Raw genomic sequence first — 12,131 nt, forward strand, 5'->3', positions numbered from 1 at the left:
CATGGTTTTTCCCCTGAAGTTATCAATCAGGTGCCTCTGGACAGCTGAGGAATTAGTTAAAGGAAAAGCCAGTTTCTCCTAAAAATTGGGCAAATTCACCTTTTTAAATTTAATTCAAAAGGCGTATTCATGTAGATTAATAGCTGATCGTATTTCTATTTTTATTACAGGCTTGTAAGCAGAACACGAACAGTTTGGTCATTTATATTATGCAGAGAAGTGTGGTTGGGGAATAAGGTTCTTCTATTAATATAAGTTCATTAATGAAAAGCATTTTGGGGGAAATAAGGTTTTTTCCCCTCATAATCTCTCTCTTTCTCTTAGGAAATCATCTTTTATAAAGTCATTGATTACATTTTACATGGAAAAGAAGAGATCAAAGTGATTCTGTGAGTATTGTCACAAAGCACCTCAGGAGTTGCCATCTCATTTTTGTACACAGCGCATTTCTCTGCACAGCATTGATTTCCTTTCTCCCAGTCTTCCTCAAGGACACCTCCCGCAGATCACTGGACTCTCGTTAGCGGGCTGCCAACGTATGTTGCTGAAAATGGATTTGTAAGTTATTGAACAAAATCTTGAATAATATTGGGTGAAACTCATTAACTAAGAGATGCAAACAAAAAGGATTTAAGTTTCAACAACCAAATAAAACAGTAGAACACAAAATAGAAATAGGTGTAAAAGAGAAAGAAAAAAAACAAAAACAAGGGTAGGGTGTAAATGAGGGCCAGAACTGAAGATAATAACAACTTGCTACCCAGTGCCCTCCACACTAATAAAACTAGGCCACACATTTGTTCTTAGTTTTCCAGTGGTCAGTTAGAAAAGGGAAAGCTGATCAGGTCACAGTGTTCCAAAGACAGAATCAAACTGTTTAGAATAAAACACAGTATATTGTGATACGAAGACTAGAAAGACACATTTCCCTTACCTTCCATGAAGTGAATACCATGCAATACACTAAATAACAGTATGACCTTTGTAATATCCATAGCCGTCCCCCACTTTTAATTCTGCAGCCACACAAATTTCAGAGTCCTTTGGAAGCCCATGAGCATGGTTCATGTTGGGTTTAATTTGACATCAAGTATAGCTCCCTTGGTCAAGACTTGAAGCATGGAAGATTTCTAGCAGAAGAAAAAAAATATTTAAAGGGAGAACTTTGGCACTGATTGCAGTGCAGAACGTAGTGAGTTGATAAAGGAAGTGAAGATTTTTGCCCTGGTCTGTCAGGTGGGGTCAGGTGAACAGCAGTCCAGGTCTGGCTGAGAAAGAAAGGGCAGGTGTAGGAAAACAATGAACAGCAGATCTCTGGTTGGTCCCATAGTCTCAAGGCCAGAGGACAAGGCCACCACAGCTTTCCCACTTTCTTCCCTTCTCATGGCCAACTTTTCCTCCGAGCTGGGCTTTTCCATGATCTGTGTCTTTTTTTGGCATCAAAATTTCTCCCTGCAAAAGTGTTTGATGCTTTCAACATTTCTTCATGTTAGCATTTTTATTCCTTCCTTCTTCAGATGCAAGTTTCTGAAATGTATTTAAAGCATTTATTTGCATATTTGTTTTTCTTTAGTGTTGTCCTTTTATTTTTGGCAGTGTTCATTCATCTAGTTGCTTTGAATTTGGAAGAAGAATCTTTAGAGGCTGGGAAAGTAGGAAGGAGCAGAGATGGTGCTAAATGTCATCCAATGACTTAATTAGAAGAAGACAAGCTGAGTTCAATGCGTTGTTAGCAAATTTGGCCTCACCAAGGTCCGCTGTAATTACCGTATTTTGCCATGTGTAATGCACACTCATTTTTTGTGTGTGTGCATGATGCGTGGGATTATTATACTCATGGTACATAATCATTATACCCATGTATAATGCACATCCTTATTTTTCCCTCAAAAATTTGGGCAGAAATATGCACATTATGCATGGCAAAATACAGAAATTCGCTTGTGAGCCATTAAGACCTATGGAAGCAATATTCACCACCTGATGGATGCGTTCTCTTCGTTTTGCATTGTGGGTTTAATGGCTTCACCACATGACGTTTCAGAACTTTTGCCTCCTCTTGCTTTACAGATATGTAACATGCTGAATGCCCCTGAAGATGAATACTTCACATTTCAGGTAACCTTGCCCTCCGCCAGGCCTCGCCTCTCAGCGCTAGGGCAGAGGAATAGCACCGCCTCGCATCCCCCATACCCGTAGTTGGCGTTAGACTCAGAGACACAAAAAGCAATTCTGAAGCATGTGGAGAATATCTAAATGCTAAATTATACGGTCCAGGCTATAAATGCTGTTGGAATTCTAAAAAAGATAAGTTCCATATGGGTGGAAAAAGTTAGAGAAGGCTTCCTGGGAGAGGAGAGGCGTACCCTGGGCCTCGAAGGGTGACCCAAGATGGGAGGCTGACGGATGAATAACGCGGTGTGTTGAGTGCTTGGCTACCTTCGCTTAGCTGCGTGCTGTGCAGTGGCACCCCGTGGTTCTCAGACTTCAGAGGGCATCGGGGTCACCCAGGAGCTTATTCAGGGCGCATGCCCAGAGATCATGAAACAAGCTAAAAAAAATCTTGCTTGTGGTCCTTGGGTCGCACTTTGTGAAACATTTCCAAATATCTGTGTCTGCATCCCCCATGTGACTGCCGTCATTTTGAGGGTAAGGCCCCTGTGCTTTATTCATTTCTATGCCCAGCAACTAGCCCAGGTCTTGATACATCGTAAGGGCTTGACAGGTGTTTACTAGATAGAACGATATCACAGAACAAAAGACTACCTTGGTAGATCAGTCAGGAAAACAGAAACCACACTAGGTATTTCGACAGAAAGAATTTGGTATAAGGAATTAGCAAACAGGTGTTGGAGGACAGAAAAACTGAACAGGGAACACTGAGACAACACAGAGGTAGGTGCTTCTTTTCATCCAAAGGGCTGGGGAGACAGAAGAGATTAGGCTGTTAGAAATAGGCAGTTGGTTCTAGTACACTTAATCAAATGTACTAGAATACTTTTATGGTATATAATCCTAGACATGTTCTGACACAGTTTGGGAATTGTGCATCTAACACCCAAAGATTATTCTTTCTTTAAATTAAAAATAACACAAGTGGGGAACGGTGGGGTGGTGGCCTTAAAGGACTGAGGCAACGGAGCCTTGTGGTGCTGGGTTAGTTCTGCATCTCGATTCTAGTGGAAGTTGCACATTATCGACACATGATGAATTTGCATAGAACCACACACGCACACACACAAATACATATAAATCTGGCAAAATCTGAATAAGCTTCATGGATTGCACCAAGGTCTAATTTCTGGTTTTGATACTGTACTACAGTGATGCAAGATGTTCCACTGAGAAAACTGGGTGAAGAGTTCATGGGACCGCTCCATATATTTCTTTTGCAACATCCTGTGAATCTATAACTTTTTCAAAATTAAAAATAACCTAGGTGCCTTTATTGTTTATAGAAAGGACCAGTAGATGAAACTGCCTGGGTCATTAAAAACATCTTGTCCCTGCCTATCATCAACAAGAAAGACAACATTGTGGGAGTAGCTACATTTTACAACAGGAAGGATGGGAAACCTTGTGATGAGTATGATGAACACATTACTGAGGTAAGTGCAATGATGAAATAATGGAATACATGAGATTCATGATATAATAGAGGATGCATAATTATTTGTTACTCTGGAATGATATTTTTGAAGGACAATTAAGATATGAGTCACACATGGTTACAGCCATTGCATTGTTATTGTGTTATTTCCTTCTTTCTTGACTTCTGTGAACTGCAACATTTTTTACTAAAATATGAACTTTGGACTTAATCAAAATTCTTTCCAGTACTAGGAAACTGAGAAAGAAGGTTTCTATCTCCTTCCTCCCCACCCCCTCCTGTTCCCTCTCATTCTTGCTCTCACCCCCAGCTCTCTTTCCGATTTTCAGGTCGTGCTTATTCTACTAGATTTTTATAATTTCTCTCCTCTAATAAAGTATTCAGGGTGCATGATGCACTTTGGAAATCAAGGGCTTAGTCAATTTTGTTGTCTGGAGCATTATTAGTATTTTTTTTCCTTAGATCAAAAGGGAGATTGATAGGGAAACATGCAGATTGCTGCTTTCAAGTCGATTTTCCTTCTATTTTAGATAATTGAATCACATTTTATACATTTCAGAGTCTCACACAATTTCTTGGATGGTCTCTTTTAAATACTGATACTTATGAGAAAATTAGTAAGCTAGAAAAGAGAAAGGACATTGCTCAGGAAATGCTCATGGGCCAGACCAAAGCTACTCCTGATGAAATCAACTCTATTTTGATAAGTAGGAGATTTGGTCCTGTGGACATTAGGTGGCATTTAAACAGGTTTCTGGAATTCACCTAATTACCCAGAGGTCTGACTAATGAGAATAGGTGTAGGGCTGAGCTAAAGAGGGGAGGCAAAGAAGGAGGTGTTGGTGGAGGACCTGGGTAGCCCAATGCACATAGACCCTGACTGGACTTCCAAGTTGCTTGGTTGGAATAGCACTTTGTTAAGAATAGCTTCCAGGTCTATAGGTGCTTCAGTAGTAGTATTTAAATTCAAGTATGTTAGCAAGAAAAAAATATGTCTTTCCAGGAAGGGAAATATCAGTCAGCCATTGCCACATAATGCTGCATAACAACCATAACATCTCAGTGGTATTCAAAAATGAACATCTAATTCTCACTCATGCATTTCTGGGTTGACCAGGCTTCGACTGATCTTGGTTGGGCTTGGCTCCAAGCTGTGAGTTTGGTTTGCTTTGTGTGTCTCTCTCATTTTTCTTGATCAGGTGCTCCTTGATAGGTGTTCTACTCATGAACGCAACAGAGTGCAACAGAGCAAGCCCACTGTGCAAGCACATTTCAAGTCTTCACTTATTGGCCAAACATGACCAACATCATGGATGCTGGGAGAGCTAGCAGATATTTGCTAACAGAGTTCTAATTGCCCAGCTTTTAGAGTGTGTGCATAGATATAGTTTTGCTGGGTGATTTTTTTAATTATTATTTTTGTGTGTGTGTGTGTGTGTGGAGGAGCTGGTTCTGGTTTTCCTAGGTGATTTGAGAGTTAAGAGAATTTGACTTGAGATTTTGAGATGTTGAAGATAAGAAGTTCTGGGGAGAGTAAAGGGAAATTGCTATAAATGAATAGAATCAACATGCAAACAACTCACTTCTCTCCCCCCTCCCCCACCCCAGACAGCTACTGTTACTTTTCAGAGGAATAGAGAAATCAATTATATTACATTATTTCTTGGAGAAAACTCTTTTAATCAGATGTATTAGGTCTTCTTTGTACCCAGACTACATCTTTGTCATGAAACTCATCACAGCATATTTAAAATATATTTTTACTGATTTTAAGAGCAGAAGAATCAGATAGAATTCCTCTCCTTTATAGGAATTTCACATCTCAATTGGTTTTACATTTTAGAAATTTCAAGAGAAGTTAAATATAGATGTAATTGAAGACTGTGAAGAAAAACAACTTGTGACAATTTTGGTATGTGTCTTACTTCTACTCTTAACACTTTTTAAATAAAATACATTAGAACATGCTTTCCCATTTTTCAAATAAATACCGAGTTTCCTCTTCCCTGGCAACTTTCAAAGCTAAAAAAAAAAAAAAAAAAAAAAAGCATATTTCTTCTAAAGAATCAATTTCTGTCCCCTTGCTTACCTTCTTCGTCCCCTATGGTCTGATCCACACAGATAATTTAGAATCACAACTAAACTAGACCATGGCATTAGGCACAGATTTTAGAGATGTCATGGCCTAATTTATTTTAATGGCTCTGGATTATGCCATGGCCACCCGAGAAGACACGACAGGAATCCAGAATACAGGCCCCTTCTAGGCACAATTATCACAGCCGTCGCCAGCTTCCCTTCTGGAGCCCTGAGGATTTCATTTCCCTTTTTATTTTCATTGAGCCACCTCTATTGTTTCTGGTTGAAATTAACTCCTTTTCCCATGCATTAATTCTGTATTGTGTTGTGTCTACTGTTAAACCCACCCACACTCATTTCCACAGTTTAGGGTTAGACTCATCCAATAATTTTTCACTACAGAGACAATCTTTTTTGGTTCTAGAATATACATTTAATTTTTTTTAAGATTCCAACTCTGTATTAAAAGTTTTCATAATTTTGCCCTCACCAGTGAGGCTCAGTTGATTGAGCAGTGTCCTGCAGAACAAAAGGTTGCGGTTCAATTCCCAGTCAGGGCACATGCTTGGCTGCAGGCTGATCCCCAGTTGGGGAGCGTGTGAGAGGCAACCGATCAATGTTTCTCTCCCTCTCTCTCTCCTTCCTTTCCCCATCTCTAAAAACAAATAAATCAAATCTTCAAAAAAAAAAACACCTTTTCATTATTTTATTTGCTTTGCCTATTTTTACCTGTTTTCTTGAATTTATTGACCTGTTATTTTAAATTTTTCATCTCAATACCTGAATCACCTTTAGGATCTACTGTCTAGTTTTGTTCTTGGGTTTCAGTCATTTGATCATTTTAAAGCATGCTTCATAATTTTTTTCCACTGAAAACTGGACATTGTGCATAAAAACTTGTAGAGCCACTGGGTGGTATTATCTTTCTGCAAAGAGGGTTAGATTTTCTTCTGACAGGTGAATAAAGTTTGTTTTAGATTTTGTTAGGGATGGCTTATTTCAGTTTTGGCCTTGCTACAAAGGTAGAGCCCTTTTCTTATAGAATTTGGACCTTCTGTGATCCCAACTGAAAGCCGAGGCCCCTAGGCTTTGAATGTTAAAAACTTGAATACAACTTGATTGAAATTGAAATAGTAGCACATTTATTCTACTCATTAACTGCCTCATCCTGTTTTCCTCTGCCCCTTCACAATCTGTGATGGAAATGTTCTGCTTGCTAAACTAAGGCTGCACTGAATGCCTCACCCTGGGACAGGCACTGCAGCCTCTGGGACAGCCCAGCAACCAAGAGAGACATGATCCCGCTCTGGTGCGGCTCACAGTCTCATGGGAAAGCATCACTGAGCATGTAAAGAAAATATGATAGAACTGAATTAAACAATCACTAACTGTTTTCTGATTATTTCCTGAAAAGGAAAAAAAGAAGTTGAAAATTGAAAATGGGTATAGCTGCTGCAACCAAATGTTTTATTGTGCATCATAGAAAGCAAAAAGCTACTGGAATAGGATTGGAATTGAATCCCAATGCTTAGAACTTTTCTTGATATAACCGAGTCTCAGTTTCACCATCTGTAAGCTGGGATAATTGTGCAGGTTTGTTGTGAGGATAATACATGCAAACTGCAGAACCCAGTGCAGGTACATAAAGGCTCAGTGAATTGCAATGGTGTCTTTTTATTGCAATTTTTTTTCACACCCAATATTGGATGTGTGAGACCACAGGGAAAAATAGATGAATGCAATCTGACACAGTTTGTTTTTATTTGAACAGAAAGAGGACTTACCAGACCCAAAGGCATTAGACCTGTATGAATTTCACCTCAGTGACTTCCCCATTACAGAGCATGGACTGATTAAGTGCGGACTATGACTGTTTTTTGAAATACATGTGGTGGAGAAATTCAAAGTACCTGTAGAGGTTAGATGGACCATAATGTAAAATACCGGGTGATTCTGTTGCTATACCTCCCTAATGTTTCCTGTGGTTTAAAAGATTAACTTCAGTTTGGATTTTAAATTATTATTAACTTTGTAAATATATCTGCTTAACCTCTGTAAACAAGACCAACTGATAAGATTGTCACAGACCTTCTAAACTTTAGCATTCTGTTCCAAAGTCTGAATGGTGTTATCTTCCTTTGGTGACAGGTTCTTACCAGATGGCTGTACACCGTGAGAAAAGAGTACCGTTCCGTCACTTACCACAGCTGGCGGCACGGGTTCAATGTGGGGCAGACCATGTTCACTTCGCTGATGGTAGGTGCAGAGCGCTGTCAATCATTAGAAACCTGCACGTTTCCCTGTTGAGCAGGGAGAGAACTGGAGACAGCCCATCGGTTTAGATCGGTAGTTCTGGAATTTATGGACCCAATCCCATCAGCCCCAAACTCCACTGTAGACGATACCAGGCACTGTGAGGATCCCTGGGCACTTGGGTGGATTATCACTTTTAAGGGAAATCTTAAACTTACTAAGTGAGGACACTTACCTCCTTAAAGGAAATTTCAGTTACCTGCTTGCTCGTTTTTAAAAAAAATTAATTTTTCAGTTGCAGTTGACACACAATATTATATACGTTTTAGGCGTGCAGCATGGAGATTAGACATTTGTATACCTTACCAAGTGATCACTCCAATAAATCCAGTGCCCACCTGACACCATACATAGTTATCACAATATTATTGACTATATTCCCTATGCTATAATTTACATCCCTGTGACTGTTCTTTTAACTGGCTATTTGTACAACTTAATCCCTTTATTTTTGTCATCCATCCCCCCAACCCCTCTCATCCTGCTGGAGTTTGTGATTGCCCAGAATGAGCTATAATACTCAACAAGAAATAAAACCAGCTAGCGCTAAAAATACAGCAGGTCCCCTTCTTCATGGCAGACAGGCCTCACAGCACGTGCTGTAGAGGAGTATTAATCCATAAACATATATATATGTATTTATATATTTTAGACAGGAAAGCTAAAGAAATACTGTACAGATCTTGAAGACTTTGCCACGCTCGCTGCTGCTTTCTGCCATGACATTGACCACAGAGGCACCAATAACCTGTATCAGATGAAGTAAGTGAACACATGTGCAACGTCAGCAGGTACTTGTGATGTTTGAAAGTGTCTAAGGGGAGAATAAATGAAAATCACCTTGCAACCAGGTTTAGTTGTCAATATCTTTAGTCTCCTTTAATCTAGAGTCATTTCTTAACTTGCTGTGTCTTTCAGGATGTTGATGCTTTTGAAGAGTCTAGGCCAACTGTTTTGCAGAACATGACTCAATTTGACTTTGTCTGATTGTTTCCAGGTCACTAGATTCAGGGAAGACGTTTTGGGTAGGGAATTCTATATAGATGTTGTGTTCTTCTTAGTGCCTTGCATCAACAGACCTATGACGTTAATTTGTCCCATTATCTATGAGGTTAAGTTAAACTATTTATGAATGTCTAGTTGATCTCTTTATGCAAAGGTACATTTTCTCCTTTGTATGAATAAATCATCTGTGAGGTATTACTTTGAGAGTGGGTGGATATCTAGTTCCCCAGTAACCTTTTTTGACTAATGTTTTTATACCCAAAGGAAATAAAGAAACCACTTTTTTCAACTGAAATTGAGCTTTACTCTTTTTTTTTTTTTTTTGTTATTTCTCCAGTGCTGACACAGAGTAGGCATTTGACTATGAGTCAGAATTCTGATCCCTAGGTAGAGTATTTGGCTTCCCAGACCTGTTAATGACTCTTCCCCTCCATAAAGTTCTGTTCTTTCTGAAATAAAATGAAGCTTCTCTAAGAAGCCTTCCATTCTTAAATATATTTATCCCATTATTCTATGACAACATCTCTACATTAACAAGGTAAACCTTTGGCCTTAGCCTCTCTTCATCTTTTCTTTTCCTTACCTTTTTATTTTTTGATGTTACTTCCCTTCCTCGGACAGAAAGAACTGAAAAAAGAGGGTACCAAAGACTGAGGTCCCTGTTTACATAAAGCTGTGGCCCAAACTTAACAAATGGAAAATTTATTTTCTTTTTATTTATTTTTAGAGAGAGAGGAAGAGAAGAAGAAAGGGAGGGAAATATGCATGGGCTGCTTCTCGCAGGTGCTCCAACCATGGACGGGACCTGCAACCCAGGCACATGCCCTGACCAGAGTCAAACAGGCGACCTTTTGCTTTGCAGAGCAAAGCTCGACTGGTGGAGCCCTGCCAGTCAGGGCTCAAGCAGGAAATTTAAGTTTAAATTTATCTCAGTGTCTTCGAGGAGGAAAGAAATACTACTTGACAGTGATTTTCATTTTGGTTCCTGGAAATTCTTTCTCCTCTCTAATGCTTTTTAAAATTTTTCATTTCTGGTTGACATACAATTTTATATTAGTTTCAGGTGGACAACGTGTTGATTAGACATTTATATAACTTACAAATTGATAACCCTGATAAGCCTATCTGACACCATATATAGTTATTACAATATTATCGACTATATTCCCTATGCTTTATTTATAAGAATATTTTATTCTTAACGAACACTTTCTCTACAAATGATCTATAGGCTTCAACACGTTTGCTACATGTTCTGTAAGTCATATTCTACCACCATGAATTCTGGGGAACAAAGATTTTAGGTGCAGGGGATAAACCAAACTTCCAAGTTTAAACAATTCAGTCATTTTATGCATTCAACAAATTAGGGTGTTGTTTTTTTTTTAAAGAATTTGCTTTAAAGAGCATATTCTTATCTTCTAAATATAAAATATCTTTTTTTTTTTTTTGGTGCACCATTCCCGGAAGTACTGCAATACCAGGCCAATGTGCAGAGTGGACAGAGCAAGCTCCTGTTCCATCTCCCAGCTCCAAAAATCCATTTAATGTAATGTCCTCAGGTAGAGGATGTATCAGATATTAAACTGATAAGAACAGATACTACACTTGATCTTAACCAAAAGGCAGAGAAGTGATTAAAAAAAAATCTTTTTCAATATGTCACTTTTGACCATTTCACGGGTACTAGGGGAGAGGAAGAGAAGAAATAAAAAAAATCCTCAGGTAGTAAAGATCCTATATTGTATGGACTATGCATAATCTTTTTAAATAGCTAAAATCATGGCCTGTTCTTTTCCTTCTAGATCCACATCTCCATTAGCAAAGCTTCACGGATCTTCTATCTTGAGAGGCACCACCTGGAGTACAGTAAGACTCTACTGAAGGATGAGGTACGTAAGCCTCCCCCTAGGGCAGTTCACAGGCCCTGGGTCAAAACACTAAGCCACAGAAAAGGCTTGGGAAGAAGGTGACCTTGAGTTATGAAAGCTGATGGTGTATATACCTCACAAAAGTCAATTGGTAGAAATTGCTTTATTGCAACAGTTTTTGAACAACCAAGTTGAAAGTAGCTGGGATAGAGGACAAAAGAGTCATGGAAAGTCACAGAATTTCTGTGGGCCTGTGGAAAAAGAAGAAAAAACTTGTAGAGGATGTGAAAGGGGAGGCATAAATGTAAAGAAAACTGCCACACCTGAAACTAATACAAAATTATATTGAATGTAAATTGTAATTGAAAAATAAAATTTTTTTAAAAAATAGGAAAAATGGCTACAAAGCCACTGATTTTCTTTTTCATTCATGGGCACTCCCTGTAAGACATGGTCTGTACCTTGCAGAAAGTCAAGCTTTGGTAGCAAAGGGAAGCCTCAAATTAGGATATAAGACAGAATCAGACAACTACCATCAATGAGGCACTGAGAGTTCCAGAGGGAGGCATCATATTCAGGAGTGGGCAGGGCATAGGGTAGAAGAGGAATTGGATTAAGGACAGCTTTATGCAGGAAGTGGCTCTGAAGTTGGTCTCGAATTCACTTTGATTTGCACATATCATGTACTACTAACATTCCATGGGAAGTAGTTGATCTTCCTTTTATCAATTTTCTTTAAGGGGTACACAGGCTTGTGGAAAAGTTATGGATATAATCCAGTTGTACTTAAAAAAAAAATCACTTGAGAAAGTTCCAAATCAAAAATAATTAAAATGAGTCATTTACTAGACAGAGGGGAACACTGTTTTGTCATGGCAAAGAACTTATGTAGAATTGCTCAGTGAGATGCTCATTAGTCACTTTTCTCAGTTTCTATAATAATCTTTTATTAAAGGCTCAGAGGAAGGAATACACAGAAATATGCCCCAAGTTTTGAGATACCATTACATTTTTCTAGGTAATGAAAAGCCGAGTGGGAAAACTTATGAGGCAGAGTGACCAGGCATAAAAATGGAAAAAGAAAAAGTGACTTGCATGTTTTTAATTGCCTATGAGTGACGCAGTGCCCAGACATGGAGACCTGGACCAGCTGGGTCAGAATCATTGATTTAACAGGGCAGGATCGGCAGGCTGTTAAAAACAGACCGTGGGTTTCTCGTAATACTTACTAACTGAGGCGGGGGGGGGGGGGG

The 12,131-nt window shown here is 38.9% G+C and overlaps 1 protein-coding gene and 1 non-coding gene across 2 annotated transcripts in view; one reads left to right on the top strand and one right to left on the bottom strand.

The window, feature by feature from the left end:
• PDE6C (phosphodiesterase 6C) overlaps positions 1-12,131 on the top strand; it is a 37,246-nt gene that overhangs the window by 11,102 nt on the left and 14,013 nt on the right. The window contains 11 exon segments of the mRNA XM_054572474.1: positions 325-389; positions 492-558; positions 2,071-2,118; positions 3,459-3,608; positions 4,170-4,334; positions 5,454-5,522; positions 7,461-7,607; positions 7,838-7,945; positions 8,655-8,764; positions 10,813-10,847; positions 10,850-10,899. Of these exon segments, the coding sequence (XP_054428449.1) occupies positions 325-389; positions 492-558; positions 2,071-2,118; positions 3,459-3,608; positions 4,170-4,334; positions 5,454-5,522; positions 7,461-7,607; positions 7,838-7,945; positions 8,655-8,764; positions 10,813-10,847; positions 10,850-10,899 (1,014 nt within the window).
• Positions 10,455-10,645, bottom strand: LOC129070039 (U2 spliceosomal RNA). The gene has a single exon (XR_008529061.1). It is a non-coding gene; the product is annotated as a U2 spliceosomal RNA (small nuclear RNA).

This window comes from Pteronotus mesoamericanus, unplaced genomic scaffold (assembly GCF_021234165.1).
Source record: "Pteronotus mesoamericanus isolate MK-2021 breed Mesoamerican mustached bat unplaced genomic scaffold, CSHL_Meso_final contig_24, whole genome shotgun sequence".
NCBI classification, from domain to species: domain Eukaryota; kingdom Metazoa; phylum Chordata; class Mammalia; order Chiroptera; family Mormoopidae; genus Pteronotus; species Pteronotus mesoamericanus.